Consider the following 17,599-nt stretch of genomic DNA (forward strand, 5'->3'; position numbering starts at 1 on the left):
CGTGTCCTTTAAATGGCTGGTGGAATATGGAAGTTATAATTGAGCACATTTGGAGAATACCAGATAGGAGATAGCAGCCTAGTAAATATTTCCTGATGTAAGGTTTTTAGGAGTCATACTAAGGTAAAGGTAAAGATTCCTGACTCTAGGGGATGGTGCTCATCTCCATTTCAAAGCCATAGAGCCAGCGCTATCCGAAGACGTTCTCCGTGATCATGTGGCCAGCATGACTAAATGCCAAAGGCGCACGGAATGCTATTACCTTCCCACTAAAGTGGTCCCTATTTTTCTACTTGCATTTTTACGTGCTTTCAAACTGCTAGGTTGGCAGAAGCTGGGACAAGTAACGGGAGCTCAACTCCAAACTGCCGACCTTTCTGATTGACAAGCTCAGCGTCTCAGCCACTGAGCCACCTATAAAAAAAGTAAAGGAATCCCAATAGAAATCAACATCTGGGGAGAGAATGTGGTTGCTTTTTAGTGTTTTTTTTTTTAATTCTTCAGTGCATGCTATCAACTTTAGGAGTCAACCATGTGTAGCAATGAGGCAAGAATTCAAAATGTTTTGACATAGATAGTCCTTAATTTACAACCACAATTGGAACTGGAATTTTTTTGTCATAAATTGAATGGTTGTAAATCAAGTCATGACATGACCAGACCTAATTTTATGACCATTTTTACCATGGTTTTAAGCAAATCTAACTTTCCCAGTTGATTATTATTATTTTTTGGGACGGAAATCAGCTGGGAGGTGACAAATTGGGATCCCATGACTGCAGAATGTTGCAACTGGTCAGAAATGTGGTACAAGTGTAAAATCACTCTCCCCCCCCCCCTGCCCTTCAAGGCTGTCTTAACTTGAAAGCATCTTTCAATGAACAGTTGTAAGTACAACCATGTACCTTAGCAAGATACTAAAATATTAGTGACTACATTATTCCATGCCCATAAAGTGTAAACCTTTGGAAAATAAATAGTAATTTTAAATGGTCTTTTCACTGTGTCTTGTCAAACGCAATGTCTTGGATATCTTGCTCAATAAAAATATAATTTCTTTTTACAGTGTTGGATTTATTTGGCTTTTGTCTCTATTAACTCATATCCAGTAGTGCTCTAAAGTAAAGAAGTTGGTTTTGAATAAAGAATGGTCTTTAACAGACGGTATGTACTGTATCAAAAGCAGGAAGGCTTTTTCCTGCAGATGTAATCTGAATGAGACTGGCTGGCTGAAGCAGCATAATACTGTGAGTATTTCAGAATAGCTAAATGGGGCATCAGAAATGCTAACCTATTTTTTCCTGCACCCACACGTTCCCCAATAGATTAACAGGCTCTGGATGACAATCCAGACTAGGCTGCAACAAGATTAAATATGTGGGAACCAAGTGTGGGATGGAAACTCAGCTGTTGCCTTAGTATATTTATTTAAGAAAATGTATATGGCTGCCCAACTCATTCTCAGTGACTCTGGGCGGCTTATGAGGATAAAAGCTCAATACAGAAACAATAAAAAGTAACCCTAATGACAAAAATCAAATGAGACATTTGATGGGTTTCCATCATACTCTGGGGTACACCCAGGACCATTGGCAAATCAGGACTCTAGAGTTCTTTGTAATTAAATAGTGATGGCGAATCTTTTCGGTACCATTCGCTTGTCTAGACCGCAACCCGGAAGAGAAGCTGCCTGGGGGCATGCATGCGCCAGAAAATGAACTTGTGGTTTCCAGCGCGTGTATGTGCGCCAGCCAGCTAGTCTTCTGCATGCACACACAACAATCAGCAGGCCGCCACGCATGCTCATGAAAATGAAAGACCAGCTGTTCCAGTTTCTGGCACTGCCACATGCACGAAGGCCAGCTGATCATTGAGCATGCCTGTGTGCCAGAAACCCAGAAGAAGAATGGATGCCGCTGCTCGCGCCAGGTGACATGGCTCTGCATGCCACTTTGGACATGTGTGCCATAGGTTCGCCATCACGGTGATAAGAGTGTTAAAAGTAGGGGGCGATCATATCTTCTGTGGTATGATGTTCCACAGGGAAGGAGCCCCCATAGGGAAGGCTTTTCCTTCTGGTGTCACTAGATCAGTGTTTCTCAACCTTGGTAACTTGAAGATGTCCGAATGCTGGCTGGGGAATTCTGGGAGTTGAAGTCCGGACATCTTCAAGTTGCCAAGGTTGAGAAACACTGCACTAGATGGACCTCCTTAGGAGAGAGGGACCCATAACATTCCCTTGGCCCCCGCTTTGGTGGTTTGGGTAGGTGTGACGGTCTTTCAAATAACCCGATCCCAAGCCATGTAGGGCTTTAAAGGTGACAACCTGCAACCTGAATTGGACCTTGAAGCAAATTGACAGCCAATGCAGTCCTTGCAGGAAAGTTGGCACATAGGCACAAAATCATGTCGCTCATTGCATTTTGAACCAATTGAAGCTTCCAGACACTTTTCAAGGCCAGCCTATGTAGAGAACATCACAACAGTCAAGATGGGAGGTAAGTAGGGCATGGGTGACTATGAGCAGGGATTGTTGGTCCAGAAAAAGGCATAACTGACACACAGTCCATAGTTTCACAAAGGGTCTCTTGGCCATAACTGTCACCTGCTCCTTGACCAGGGGTCATGAGTTCAGGAGAATCTCAAATTACACACTGGATTTGTCTGTGGCAGTGATACCTCACCCAAGACCAAAGGTAGCAATTCTCCATGAATCGAACAACCCCAAACCCAGAGTCATTTCATCTCGCCAGGGTTCAGCTTTAGCCACTTGTTCCCCATCCAGCCCTTAACAGCCTCCAAGCACTGCAAGGAGATCTCAGGATTGTTTAATTCACCATGGGCTTAAGCCACAGAAAGATCTTGACAGAGCTGAACATTGAGTGCTATCTAACAAAATGAGTTTCAATGGTGAAAAGAGTAAGGTTCTACATTTAGGCAAGAAAAATCAAACACACAGCTATAGTATAGGTGGTACCTTGCTCGATAGTAGTAACTTTGAGAGAGATCTTGAAGTCTTAAATGGACAACCATTTAAATATGAGCCAGCAGTGTGCAGCAGCTGCCAAAAAACCAACACAGTTCTAGGCTGCATAAACAGAGGGATAGAATCAAGATCACGTGACGTGTCAATACCACTTTATAATGCCTTGGTAAGGCCACACTTGGAATATTGCATCCAGTTTTGGTCCCCACGATGTAAAAAAGATGTTGAGACTCTAGAAAGAATGGTTGCTAGAACTGGGTATGTCTAATGAAAAGAAGGACTAGGGGAGACATAATAGCAGTGTTCCAATATCTCAGGGGTTGCCACAAAGAAGAGAGAATCAAGCTATTCTCCAAAGCACCTGAGGGTAGGACAAGACGCAATGGGTGGAAACTAATCAAGGAGAGAAGCAACCTAGAACTAAGAAGATATTTCCTGACAGTTAGAACAATTAATCAGTGGAACAGCTTCCCTCCAGAAGTTGTGAATGCTCCAACACTGGAAGTTTTTAAGAAGTGTTTGGACAACCATTTGTCTAAAATGGTATAGGGTTTCCTGCCTGAGAAAAAGGGTTGGAATAGAAGACCTCCAAGGTCCCTTCCAACTCTATTATTCTGTTATATACAGATGGTTGTCATCAACATATTGATATCTCAGTCCATGGTGACAGATGATCTCACCCAGCAGCTTCAATGTAGATGTTAAACAGAAGTGGAAAAAACTACTGAGAAGTGGAGAAAACTCCACAGAAGTGGAGTCTTCGGACAGCACTGGCTCTTCGGCTTTGAAACTGAGATGAACACTGCCCCCTAGAGTTGGGAACAACTAGCACATATGTGCGAAGGGAACCTTTACTTTTACCTTTACTAACTGGTAGAAAAATGAAGCCTGGTCATGAGAATTGAAGAAGGAATAGTTGTGAATGATACAAACACATACAGTATATTATAGGGCAGTCATGGCGAACATATGGCACGCGTGCCACAGGTGGCACGCGGAGCCATTTTTCAGGGCACGTATGCGCCCGCTGGCTAGCTGAGTTCACCCTTTTTTAAAGCCATTTTTCGCCCTCACCAGGCTGCAGAGGCTTTATAGGAGCCTGGGGAAGGCGAAAAGAGCCTCCCCTGCCCTGCCCCCCCCGGAGGCCCTCCGGAGGCTTCATGAGCTTCCCTGAAGCCTCCGGAGCGCAAAAAAACGGCCCTACAGGCAAACCGGAAGTTCAGAAACGGACTTCCTGTTTGCTTGGAGTGTCTTTTTGACTGCTCCGAAGGCTTCAGGGAAGCCTCCTGAAGGTCCCTGAAGCCTTCAAAGCACTCAAAACGACCCTCCGAGCAAACCGGAAGTGACTTCCAGTTTGCTCGGAGGGTCATTTTGACTGCTTTGGAGGCTTCAGGGAAGCCTCCTGAAGCCTCCGGAGGGCTTCCGGAGGGGCGGGGGAGGCTGTTTTCGCCCTCCCCAGACTCCTATAAAGCCTCTGGAGCCTGGGGAGGGTGAAAAAAGGATGCAAAAATGGGGGGGTCGTGCCAGTAGTGCGCGCAGGCGCACTGGGGGGGTTACACATTGCATTATGGGTGCGGCATGCCCGCACACGACCCCTCTGCGCCCCCCCCTACTTATGGCACGCGAGCCAAAAAAGGTTCGCCATCGCTGCTATAGGGAGTCCTTGACTTATGACCACAACTGAGCCCAAATTTTCTGTTGCTAAGCAAGACAATTGTTACGGGAAGTCTGCCCCATTTTATGACCTTTCTTGGAACAGTTAATTGAATCACAGCAGTTATATTAATAACATGGTTATTAAGTGAATCTTGATTCCCCATTGACTTTGCTTGTCAAAGGTCATACAAAAGCGATCCCCTGACTCTGGGACACTGCAACCATCATAATTGTGCATCAGTTGCCATTTGTATAAATTTTGATCACATGACCATGATGATGATGATGCAACGGCGTAAATGTGAAAAACTGTCATGTGTCACTTTTTTCAGTGCTGTTGTAATTTCAAACGGCTGCTAAATGAACTGTTGTAAGTTGAAAACTATCTGTACAAAAAATGCTCCATTGTGAATATATGCAAGCATTTTGTTTTCCAATACCTGCGTTCAGATAAAGTCTGTCCAGAAAAAAGCCCCAAATAAAATCCGGTCAGCTGGATTTGGTTGCAAGGAAAAAGAAGGCTCCTATCAATAATCTACTGTAAAGTCTTTTCTAAAGTTTCTTTTCTTTTTCCAAACCAAACCACCTAGATGTACATTATCTCTCTGTTCCACAGGATGAGCAAATTGAGAGAGTAGGTAAACCTGGCTCAATATCTTACTGGGCAAGATAAAATGACTATTAAAAATCTCTGAATTTAGCACTTTAGAAAGCACCTCCCCCCACCTTCCTGACAACAAAGCTTTCCCATTCAAGACAAAAGTTTTATAGTTGAAAGAGAGACCGAAATTACTTGCTTTCCTTTGATTCCAAGAAGACTCCAGCCCTCATTTTCTGTGCAGGCTGAGATGGTGGCAGTATCCTGCTCGCCACACGCAAGGCCTCTGCCACAGATGCCACGGCATCCACCATCGGATGGAGGATCTCCCTGGTGCGCTGAAGCTCGGCTTCAATCATACCGAGCTCCTTAATCCTAATCTCTCTCTCCAGATGGTTGTCCCTAATCCTGGCCTCTCTATCCAGCTGGGCCTCCCTTGCCCAGGATTCACGGTCTAATTGGGCCTCCCGTGTCCGAGCCTCTCTGTCCAGATGCATTTCCCTCAGCACTGCTTCACGGAAGTCCCCGGCGTTGATTTCACTTCTCTCGTGAAGGGCCTCCATGGTCTCCCAGGTCCTCCTGTAGTCAGTCATGATTTCATGCATCATCTCCTCGTGCGACCGCCTCTTCCTCTCCCGCATAGATGCCATCCTTTCTGCTGTCGTCAGGGGGTGACCAAAGGACTTCTCTCGTCTGCCTCTACCTGTTAAGGGGGAAATGGGTTAGGCATCCGGACAATATTATCTACTGCTCAATGAATCTGTCCAGTGTTCTGACCTAGGCTTCCCAAGAGCCTGAAGCAAACTTCTCTTTTATTTCCTCTGGGAGGGGCCATTCATCGTCCACCTGTAGCCGTACTCCCAAGTCGATCTCTGTTCTTTAGCTGTTCCCTTTGTCTGGCAACTCTGTGCATGCGCACACTAGGAACAGGCTCCAACTGTTCGTCTGCCTCACTGATGTCTGACTCTGAGGGCACCTGATAACTGTCAGACGGTCCTGGCCCCCTCTCTGCCTCCAACGGAGACCTCACCAGAGCCTTTCCCCAGACTCCAGGACTGGCCCATGTTCCTCCCCAACCTCCTCACTGTCCGAATCTGCTGCCAACTCTGCTGGCGGGCCACAACATCCAGTTATCTGGCCCGGCAACAGGGCAGCAAAGGTCTGAGATTGCTGGATTCTCTTATTTTGCAGGAACAGGGATTGATTGATAAAGTTTAAGTTGGAAAACTACTTCCTCTTTCTCTTTGCTCCACAACAAGTCTATGAGATGGGTTGGGCTGAAAGAGAATGACTAGTCCAAAGTCATTCATACCAGCCAGCTTTCATGCCTGAAGTGGGACTAGAACTCACAGTCTCCTGGTTTCTAGGCCAGTGCTTTAACCAGTACATCAAACTGGCTCATGATGTACCTATCACACAGACCATCATTTCGACAAAGTGGAACAGAGACCGCAGGGAAAACAGCTGAATGCTAGAATGAAAATCTAACTTATGGTACTTCCTTACCAACTACTTTTTTCTTTTCTTTTTTTTAATCTTGGTCACATAGCTGACATCTTCCTTCCACACACACCCTTTAAAAAAAAAAAGCACATCAGAAAACCCATAGGTCCATTTGATTCTATTGGCAAGTAGAGATGGGAATCTACCACACTTCTAGCCTGGCTCCTTCTTTGAAATTAAATCTCAGACTGCACTTGTCTCCCCACCTGTAGCTAATTTGGGCTTCTAATCAGGAGAAAATTCAGGTCATTTCTCTCTCTCCCTCCCTCTCTCCCTCTCTCTCTCTCTTTTTTTTTTTTTACAAACCAAGAGCCAATCTCTATCTTTGTGGTATCTCAGGCAAGTTCTTAGAGGTTCTCACAACTAACTTAAACCCAAGGTTATGAGAAGGCTGAAGAGCTAAGAGCACCAATTGAAAAACAAAATGCCATTGAAGAAAAATGGCTCTTGCTCACCAGTAGCAGTGTGGTGCCCATCTTCACTGCAGCCTGGAACCGGTTGCCCACAAAAAGGCACCACCTTCTCTTCAGGATCGTCCTCAACTATCGTGTTTTCAATCACGTTGGGATCTACCACTGTCACTAACCCTCGTGTAATCCCCACATTCGGTTCGGTTTCCGTGTCTGTGTCTGCCTCCATACTTGAGAGGGTGTTTGGGGGCGTCATTTGGTTGCTCTCTTCCTCAGAGGCCTGGGCCTCCATGTCTTTTGCAGCCTCCCTTTTTACCACCACCCGCACGGATCCATCCATGCTGGCCAAGCTCCGGTTGGTGGCCCTATCCATTTCGCCTCCAAACATTTGATCCAACTCTTGGAAGTAACGGCAAGACACGGGCTCAGCTCCAGCACAGATCTGGGCATCTTTGGCTCTCCGATAACTTCGCTTCAGATCCCGGGCTCGGTTCCTACACTGCGAAGCGTTGCGCTCATGACCCCTGGCTATCATCTGGGCCGACAGGTCTTCGTAGATGTCACTGTTGGGCGGGCGGTTTTCAATCCACCTCAAAATCAGCAGTTCACCCCAGAGGGCAAGGAAATCTCGAGTTTCGGTCTCTGACCAAATTGGAGCCCGAGGCTGCAACCGTTGGCGAGGGGTATGTGGCATTTCTGCTTTGAGCCTGATTAATGCAAGCTCCACAGTGCCCCAAGTGATCTAGAAGCCACCTTTGGGTAGATAATGAACCAAGGTAACATAGAAGTGCAGGATCCAGAAAGAAAGCCAAGATGGAACCTTTTGCCTAAGGGAGCGTTCACACGAACAGCTGTTAGTCAGGAGTAACGTCGTGGGCGGAGCTTCGGTCCGGACTTGGAAGGGTCTCTTATAGACACTCGGAAGAGCCAACCCCCGCTTGCAACGTCAGAGCCACCGACCATTGAAGGGGTTGTGGTTAGGGAAGGGTGGAAACAGCCACGCCGCGAGCCAATAGACGAAGCGGGGAGGTGGAGGGCGCTGCTTCTGCAAACAGGAACAGGAAAGCGTCGCGGCCAGTGTATCGCGAGCAGCTCCCGTCCGCGCGTGGGGTAAATGGTCAGACCTGCGAGGTGAATGGGATCTTTCATGCGGCGGGGCTGCCTGGCGAGTTTATCTCCCGCCGCTCCCATTTCCCTACATTATCTGGGCTTCCTCCAGCGTAGAAAGGGGGATGCTTGTGGTTTCGAATTGTTATCGAACTTTGGACTTTCGAAAACTTTAGAGATGTTCGTGGGCGGAACCCGGCTTGGCTTGGATCTAAATTTTACATAACAGCAGGGTTGCTTTAAAATCGCGGTGGCAAAGTGAAAGGCTGTATTTTTGTTTCCACGTTTGGAGGGGTGTGTGTGTGTGTGTATTCACACACACATATGGGGAGTGTAAGCAAGGATGAAGACGAGTGGAGAAAGGAGATGCTTTTTAGAGCTGTGGAAATACATTAAAGCATGCGAACGCGCTGTTCCTGCTCAACTCTTTCAAACTTTTCTGTGACTAATTTTGGCTGTTGACACCTCGACTGTAGCCAAATTGCCTCTGTTGTCGCACCTTGGGGTTCTCTTTTAAAAAAGGACCATGGGGGATTAGAATAGAATACAATATAATTCTTTATTGGCCAAGTGTGATTGGACACACAAGGAATTTGAATTTGTATATGCTCTCAGTGTACATAAGGAGAATAAAATACATTCATCAAGAATAAAAAGATACAACACTTAGTGATAGGCAAGGTTACTAATAAGCTATCCAATCATACTAGGAAACAAATAAAAACAATATAGATTGAAAGATACAAGCAACATGGTTATAGTCATAAGTTGGACGAGATAGATACAACTAAGGAAGACTACAATTATTTCTGATGGAACTTCCAAAACAAAACTTTTTTGAGGACAACTTTTTTTCTTTTAAGTTTTATCAAATTTGTTCACTCAGAAAAATACGCCTCTCAAAGAAGAACATGTCACCACCTGCATGAGTCTTTAAATATAAGATTTTTGCAAGAATACATGATTCTGAAATGCTAGGTGGGGAATGAAGTCCAGACCAGCTTAATATTTGGTTGGGAGGCTAGTCTCCCATAGCTTTAGGTTAGACCAGAAAGTTGAAAAAGCCAAACAAAACACCATCCTATATTGTTGTTAGTTGCTAAGTTGTGTCCAACCCATTGCGACCCCAAGGACAACGTTCCTCCAGGCTTTCCTGTCCTCTACTATCCTCTGGAGTCCTATTTAAGCTCATGCCTATTGCTTCGGTGACTCTATCCAGCCACCTCATTCTCTGTTGTCCCCTTCTTTTGCCCTTCATCTTTCCCAGCATTAGGCTCTTCTCCAGTGAGTCCTTCCTTCTCTTTAGGTGGCCAAAGTACTTGAGTTTCATCTTCAGGATCTGGCCTTCTAAAGAGCAATCAGGGTTAATCTCTAGGACTGACCAGTTTGATCGCTTTGGAATCCAAGGGACTCACAGGAGTCTTCTCCAGCACCATAGTTCAAAGGCCTCCATTCTTTGGGGCTCTGTCTTAGTTATGGTCCAACCTTCACAACCATACATTTCAACTGGGAAAACCATAGCATACACACTTTCTTTGGCAGGGTGTTTTTGGCATCCTATATTACTATATTTTTATTCTGCCTTTTTGTTTGTAACTTAGGGTAGCAAATATTTATTTATCTAACTTATATAAGCAGCCCAAGTGTGAGTCTGGACAGTCAACATACTATACTTAATGCCCCTTCCTCCTCTTTTCCCCACAAGTAGGTTCCACTTGAGTGACGGCCCCAAATCATCCAATTTTCATGCCTAACGTCAATATGGAACTCAGTCTTCTGATGTTTAGGCCAGCACCACAGTAACTTGTTTTTAAGAAAGCAATGGCCTGCCTAATTTTAATTGGGTTTGGGGATATCCTATTTAATTTCTTTTTAACTTTTGTATTATGTTTTTTTTTAATGTTGTACGCCGCCCTGAGTCCTTGGGAGAAGGGCGGCATATAAATCGAACCTCAACCTATTCCAGCAAGTGCTCTTCAAAGTCAGTTCTACTGCTATCAATGCTAATAGCAATAGCACTTTATAGCCCCCTTTAAGCGGTTTACGGAATCACCATCTTGCCCCCAACAATGTGGATCCTTATTTTACCAGCCATGGAAGGCTGAGTTTAATGCAGGAAGTCCTCCCAATTTGGCCACCTAATGTGAAGGAAGGACTCACTGGAGAAGAGCCTAATGCTGGGAAAGATGAAGGGCAAAAGAAGGGGACAACAGAGAATGAGGTGGTTGGATAGAGTCACCGAAGCAATAGGCATGAGCTTAAATAGGACTCCAAAGGATAGTAGAGGACACGTTTGACTGCAATGGAGCATGAAATTTCTATTGTAAGTGATGAGATAGTTCTACACTGAAATACTCACATAATTGGATTGGATTTTTACAACTTTTTTTTGCAGTGGTCATTAAGCAAACTCCACAGATATTAAGTGAATCATGCAATCATTAAGTGAATCAATGTATTCCCATCAGTGGTTTTTTACCAGTTTCTGACAAAAAGTCATAAATTGTCATAAAAATTGCTGTTTTCATAAACTTCATTGTCTTTATTCACCTTGTTAATTATGTGCTTTTAAAGAAAATAACAACCAGGCTAGATCAACCTATCATACCATTCTATCCAGGAATCTGCTAGTGGGACCTATTAGATGTATTTTCAAGCTTACAAGCCTAGGGTAATAGCTTATTTCCCAGCAGCTAGTATTATTGAAGGCAGATTCACAACACAGTAAATAGCTATCAATACTGGAAGTTATCAATATATCAAAATATAACTATCAATACTGGGAGTCATTGATAGCCTGATCTTTCATGAAACGAGTTAGCAATAGCAATAGCAGTTAGACTTATATACCGCTTCATAGGGCTTTCAGAGCCAGCATATTGCCCCCACTGTCTGGGTCCTCATTTCACCCACCTCGGAAGGATGGAAGGCTGAGTCAACCTTCAGCGAGATTTGAACAGCCGAACTGCAGAACTGCAGTCAGCTGAAGTGGCCTGCAGTACTGCACTCTAATCAGTTATTATAACTGTCAGCAGCTAATTCCACAATCTAACTATATATTATGAGGAAATGTTTCTTTTGGGGGGGGGAGAGAATGGGATTTCTTTACATTTGATGGATGACTTTGCTGGGTTCTAATATTGGGCATGACAGAGAAGAAACCTTAAATGTTCTCTATTATTTCAAATATTTTTATCGTGCTTCATCTTATGTTTCTTTGTTCCAACCTAGAGATCCAGTTTCTGTGCACAGTATGTAAACTTTTGTTTCAACGGATGCTATTCCAACCCAGTAATATTTTGGTTGCCCTTTTTCACACCCAATATTTTTCAAAGCAGCAGTGATTAGAAATGAGAAAGTATATAGGCTCACCATTGGTCAGTATGATAAGTGCAATTCCATTTTTTGTCCTCATCTGAGCACTAATTTCACTGTGATGAATTTGAACAATAGCCAAATACCAGAGTTGTAAGAGACATTGGAGGTCATCAAGTCCAACCCCCTGGCTCAAGCATGAGACCCTATACCATTTCAGACATGGATGTCAATTTAAAAAGAAACTACCAAAAATGTAACCTGTTTCAAGCCCTCGGGGATACTTGAAAACTTTTGATTATTTATTTAGCGCTAGAGAACATAACTTGGAGAAAACCTGTGCAGTCACTGGAAGTTAACGATTCAATGGCGCATAATCAGATAGAAAGAAAGAGAGAAAGAGAGAAAGAAAGAAAGAAAGAAAGAAAGAAAGAAAGAAAGATAGATAGATAGATAGATAGATAGATAGATAGATAGATAGATAGATAGATAGAATTTTAGATAGAATTTTAGATAGAATTCTTTATTGGTCAAGTGTGATTGGACACACAAGGAATTTATCTTTGATACATATGCTCTCAATGTACATAAAAAGACAAGATACATTCATCAAGAATCATAAGGTACAACACTTAATGATAGCCATAGGGTACAAATATGTAACCAGGAAACAATATCAATATCAAAGTGTCAATAATATCAATAATCAGAATGTCAACTACGTAAATAAGCCAACTTTCGCATTTTAGTTACCCAACTTGAGTCTAATTTGGCTGATTCGGTGAACAAGAACTCCGGGTTCACACAACCTGCCGACTACGCCACAACGGAGCGTCACATCCCGCCTGTGTTTTTAAGAACGCCGAGGGCAGGGCAAGCAAGGCTCAGATAAGGGCAAAGTGGCCTCATTGGAAGAGTCTGAGCGTGCTCAAGAACAACTGGGCATGCTCGGTATTGCCCGGGCAGGACTTCGACACGTCGGGGGCTCGGACGGAGCTTCGCTTTAGGGCAGCATGTGAGTTGCAGGAGACGGGGTGGCGCAGGGCTTGCCCGGCGAGGGAGAATCCCCCGGCGAGGAGCTGTTTCTCCCGGGGGAGGGAGGGGGGAAAACAGCTGCTGCTGCAGAGCTACGCCCACCGGGTGGGGGACCAGACGGGGGGCAACGCCAAAGCGGGGGGGGGGGCGGCATATTAGGTTGCGGGAGGAAAGGAAGCAGCCCTGAGTCCTGAGTCTCCATCGCGTCTTTCCTCGGAGCGGTTGCTGGGACGGATTTGTGTGTTCTCACAATGGCTGAGCTCGGGACGGCAGGTTGCTGCCCCTGGGATCGGAGCTGCACCTTGAATCCTGGGTTTGATCGACACTCCTTTAATTCTTTTAACCTTTAACCACCCGAGCTGCGGCTTATACATAACTTGTTAGTCTTGAGAATACAGACGCCTTGGAGGTAGTTGTTGGGGTGTCTTGGCTCAAGAGAGTTTATAAAAATGGCGATACGGACTTTTCGTCCCACAAGGTTCGTGGATTGCGTAGGTGTGCACCTATGTGGGTGCCTGCGTGAACACCCCGACGCCCGTGGTAGAAAATGGGAAAGTGAACTGTTCAGATGAGCATAATATTACAGAATAAGAGAGTTGCAAGGGACCTTGGAGGTCTTCTATCTAGTCCCTTGCTCAGGCAAATGGTTGTCTAGTATCTTCTTAAAAACCTCCAGTGATGGAGCATCCCCAACATCTAAAGGAAAGCCGTTTCACTGATTAATAGATACAAACTCAAAGTTAACTGGATTGCAGAAAATACAACTTCAGCAACAGAATGGTTAGTGCCTGGAATGCACTACCTGACTCTTGGTTTCTTCCCCAAACCCTCAAAACTTTAACCTTAGGCTGTCTACTGTTGACCTCACCCCATTCCTAAGAAGTCTGTAAGGAGCATGCATAAGCGCACCAATGTGCCTACCGTCCCTGTCCTAATGTTCCCTTATTATATCGTATCCATTTCATGTATTCAAAATCATGTTTATACTTATATATGTTATCTAATACATGCTTGACAAAATAAATAAAATAAAAATAAATAAATTATTCTCACTGTCAGGAAATTTCTCCTTAGTTCTAGGTTGGCTCTCTCCTTGATGAGATTCCATCCATTACGTCTTGTCCTGCCCCCCCCCCCAACAAGTGCTTTGGAAAATAGGTTGATCCTTTCTTCTCTGTGACAGCCCCTTAGGTATTGGAATACCGCTATCGTGTCATTCCTAGTTTTTCCCTTTGTTAAACTAGACATCCCGAGTTCCTGCAACTGTTCATTTGTATGTAAAATGTTTACTCCATAACAATTGAAATAAAAGATACTATTGGATAGAAACAATTTTGTTATATTCATATATAAGAAATTATATATCCTTGACTTACAACCACAGTTGACCCCAAAATTTCCATTGCTAAGCAAGAGAGTTGTTAAATGAACCATGCCCAATTGTATGGCTTTTTTTTTGGGTCACAGTTGCTAAGTGAATCATGCAATTGTTAAATGAATCTGATTTCCCCAATTGACTTTGCTTTTTGGAAGTCACCTGATAAGGTTGTTAAATGGCAATCAGAAGCCGGGATGCTGCAACTGTCATAAATATATCCCAACTGACAAAAAGTGGAATTTTGATCACATGACCATGGGTATGTTGTGACAAGTGCAAGGACACATCATGTCATTCATGCCATTGTAACTTCAAACCGTCAGTAAACAAATGATAAGTTGAGAACTACCTATTTTCATGTTTGTCATTTTAGAGCTGTCACTTAAGTGAAACTTTATATGCCTAAGTGCTATTGCTATCCTAAATTTTAGATACTAATGAATTAAAATTAAGTAATTTATTGTTTTGGTTTGAATACTTGGTAATGTAATAGTTTTAGAAATGCTGTAAAATAATTCTGTATATTTTAGATTTTTTAAATCAGATTTTCTTAAAATATTATCCTTTTGGTACCTAACCTTAATAAAATTAATTTAATGCCTTTAATTATTTTGGCTCATTACTTTTTTCCTGCAGTTTGAATAACACTGCTGGTTTCTAAAGGAAATTAATGTGATGAAGATAAATGAGATTTTTAATAAATGTAGCAAAATGGTTATGTAATTCAGAAGTATATGCATGAAATGTGGTTTATTCTTACCTATTAGTATATTGAATGTCTAATGTCATATTTATTTCTTCAAGGCCTCATAGGACAGAACTATATCAAGATACTCCGTCCACTTGCTGGCCTATTGTTTATTCACCAGACTACAACATTTCATTTCTGGGCCTGGAGAAACTGCATCCATTTGATGCGGGAAAATGGGGGAAAGTAATAAATTTCTTGAAAGGTAATAAAAACAAAGTAGTGATATAAATGTTGTTGGAAATTAAACTAGTCCTCTCTTAGAGAAGTCAGCTTGCAAAAAAGCAAACAGAAAAATAACAATTTTTATATCCGATATTTTCAAATGAGAAAATAGGATATCTTGTGTATCTAGAGTGTTTAATATACAGGCAGTCCTTGACTTACAGCCATTCATTTAATGACAATTCAAAGTTACAACGGTACTGAAAAAGGTAATTTGTTACTGTTTTTCACACTGAAAACCGTTGCAGCGTTCCCATGATCGCAGGATCAAATTTGGGACAACTGGTTTATATTTAGGACAGTTGCAGTGTCCAGGAGTCATGTGATCATTTTTTTGGTCTTTCTGACAAGCGATGTCTATGGGAAAGCCAGATTCACTTAACAACCATGTTACTAACTTAACAACTGCAGTGATTCACTTAACAACTGTGGGAAGAAAAGTAGTCAAATGGGGCAAAACTCAATTGTCTTGCTTAGAAACAGAAATGTTGGGCTCAACTGTGCTCATAAGTCAAGGACTACCTGTAATCACATGGGAATTTCATCCTCTCCCTAGTATAGAAATCAACTCCTACAATGTTTCCAACAGATGGCCATTCTATTTAAATACTCCAAAATCATTAGGTTTGTGTTTATTTATTATTTAGAATTTTAGGCCACTTCAATTGTACAATAGTTACATAATTATGAGCTCAGAATGTTTTGCAAAAAAAAAAGGTAGGGAATATATATTTGTAAGGCTGTGCACATATTTCTGTTTGCTTCTACGGCATTCATGAGGGAAAGTAGAGCAGGGGGAACAATAGAAACATTCTGAGGCTGGGTTTGAGTGACATTCATCTGATTTACTGTGAAGAAACGATATATTCAATATAACCATGATATGCAGCCAGTTGCTTTTCAGCCTGCCCAGTTTATAAATGCACGGATCAAAAGATTGGATCCTGGAACCTTTGATACTCACTCACCACCAAGAATCTGGCTAGGCACTTGCAACACACTAGGCTAGACTAAATGGAATTGGGAGATTGCGATGGAGAGTTTTATGAGAATCCAGATGTTGCTTTTTAAGTAACCCATTCACATTAAATCATAATATGGTTTATTTTTTGGGGACTAGTGTATCATGTGAACACAGCAACTATGTTTTACATGAACACAGCCTTTAAATAAAAGAAGGAAACCTGGTCCCTAAATTAGCTTGCCAGGCCACTTAGTTGCTAAACATGGCAGTGAACAGAAATTATATGAAAGGCTAAGACTAAAATTGTTCCAGTAACTCCTAAAAGTGAACTTAATACTCTCTAGATTTCTTTCTTTCTTTCTCTAAATTTAAATCCCGATTTAAATCACTAGTAAAAAGGCTTGATTTAAATCAACTCGATTTAAATCATAATTTTTAAAGAGCAACTGTCATCTCTGTCCCGCAGCAGTTCCTCCTCTGACCCGCTGTTGACTCACCGACAGTCCCACTCACTTTAATGGGACGGCTGGTGATATGGCAGTGACACAACAAGGTGAGGGACATGGCGGGCAGCAGGTGAGTGGATTCTCACAGGCGCTGCCATGATGGATCTGAAATGACAGGTGCTCTGTAAGGACTCATTCTTGCTGGTAGTTAGAATATTTTAATATTATTATTTGCAAGCAAAATGAAGGTTTCCTATTTAGCTTGCAGAGCTTGGATTCATTGAATGAGTTTACCAAAAATGTAAATATTGCTGAACATACAGCCTCATGCTGCATAACTAAGCTCCATTTCATGCGGAATAAACTAAATCATTAATGTATCTTAAATAGAAAACTATCTTTAGATGGCGCAGTGGTTAAATGCAGCACTGCAGGCTACTGCTAGATCAGCAGTTCAGCGGTTCAAATCTCACCGGCTCAGGGTTGACTCAGCCTTCCATCCTTCCGAGGTGGGTAAAATGAGGACCCAGATTGTTGGGGGCAATATGCTGACTCTCTGTAAACCGCTTAGAGAGGGCTGAAAGCCCTATGAAGCGGTATATAAGTCTACTGCTATTGCTATTGCTATTTTTTACTCCAAAAGCTTTTTATTAAAATAAATTTGATTAAAATAAAAAAAATCATTTTTTTTTAAAAATCATAGATTTTTATCCACCCTGCTCCCAAGTAAGTTAGACTATCGCTTCTTTCTTCCCTAGTCAGCTACAGTAGGCATCATTGTCTAGGATAAAAATGTTTTCAACGTTTGTTGAGATATTTGTTTGGGGAAATCTGTGGTATGCATTCAAATTATGATATTTAGGAATGATAGGATTCATTATCCTATCTTCTCTTGGCAGAATCTCAGAGCTGCCCTTGGAGAAGGATCTCCAACCTCATCAACATTCTCTTGGGAAGCTGCGGAAAAAATGTGCTGCCAGGAGAATTCCAATATTAGAATAGCCAAAAAATAAGCTGGCAGGACATTGGAGTCATTGTATTTGCAGGATCTTCAGTTTCCCTGGCATGAATGCCAACCCATGCTAGTAGATGACCTCATTTCTCTCCCGTAGACTCAGTGGGAAAGAGCTGTAGGGAAAAACACATCCCACAAGCATTTAATTTGTAGATTGATCTATTGGTTTGTATTGCCAACTTCAAAATGACACTATGATTCACAGCCAGGAAA

General features: G+C 42.8%; 2 protein-coding genes across 3 annotated transcripts in view; one reads left to right on the plus strand and one right to left on the minus strand.

The window, feature by feature from the left end:
* Positions 1-4,731: 4,731 nt before the first annotated feature.
* On the minus strand, positions 4,732-8,778 carry LOC116502984. The gene is made up of 2 exons (XM_032209064.1): positions 7,199-8,778; positions 4,732-5,943 (listed from the first exon to the last, which is right to left on the minus strand). Exons 1-2 carry the CDS (start codon positions 7,845-7,847, stop codon positions 5,432-5,434), a joined length of 1,161 nt encoding a protein of 386 aa, XP_032064955.1. The 5' UTR covers positions 7,848-8,778; the 3' UTR covers positions 4,732-5,431.
* A 3,705-nt stretch (positions 8,779-12,483) lies between these two features.
* HDAC11 (histone deacetylase 11) overlaps positions 12,484-17,599 on the plus strand; it is an 18,865-nt gene continuing 13,749 nt past the window's right edge. The window contains exons 1-2 of one of the 2 annotated variants that reach the window (XM_032209072.1): positions 12,484-12,590; positions 14,793-14,941. In XM_032209072.1, coding sequence (XP_032064963.1) covers positions 12,589-12,590; positions 14,793-14,941 — 151 coding nt within the window. In that variant the 5' untranslated portion in view covers positions 12,484-12,588. The remainder of the gene's footprint in view (positions 12,591-14,792; positions 14,942-17,599) is intronic. The other variant, XM_032209073.1, reaches the window with a different exon arrangement.

Source organism: Thamnophis elegans, chromosome 2 (assembly GCF_009769535.1).
Source record: "Thamnophis elegans isolate rThaEle1 chromosome 2, rThaEle1.pri, whole genome shotgun sequence".
Lineage (NCBI taxonomy): Eukaryota > Metazoa > Chordata > Lepidosauria > Squamata > Colubridae > Thamnophis > Thamnophis elegans.

Coding starts and splice junctions, on each gene's coding strand:
- LOC116502984 (XM_032209064.1), bottom strand. CDS start 7,847: ATGCCACATACCCCTCGCCAACGGTTGCAGCCTCGGGCTCCAATTTGG. Junction 5,944..7,198: donor TGGGCACCACACTGCTACTG/GTGAGCAAGAGC, acceptor CCCCCTTAACAG/GTAGAGGCAGACGAGAGAAG.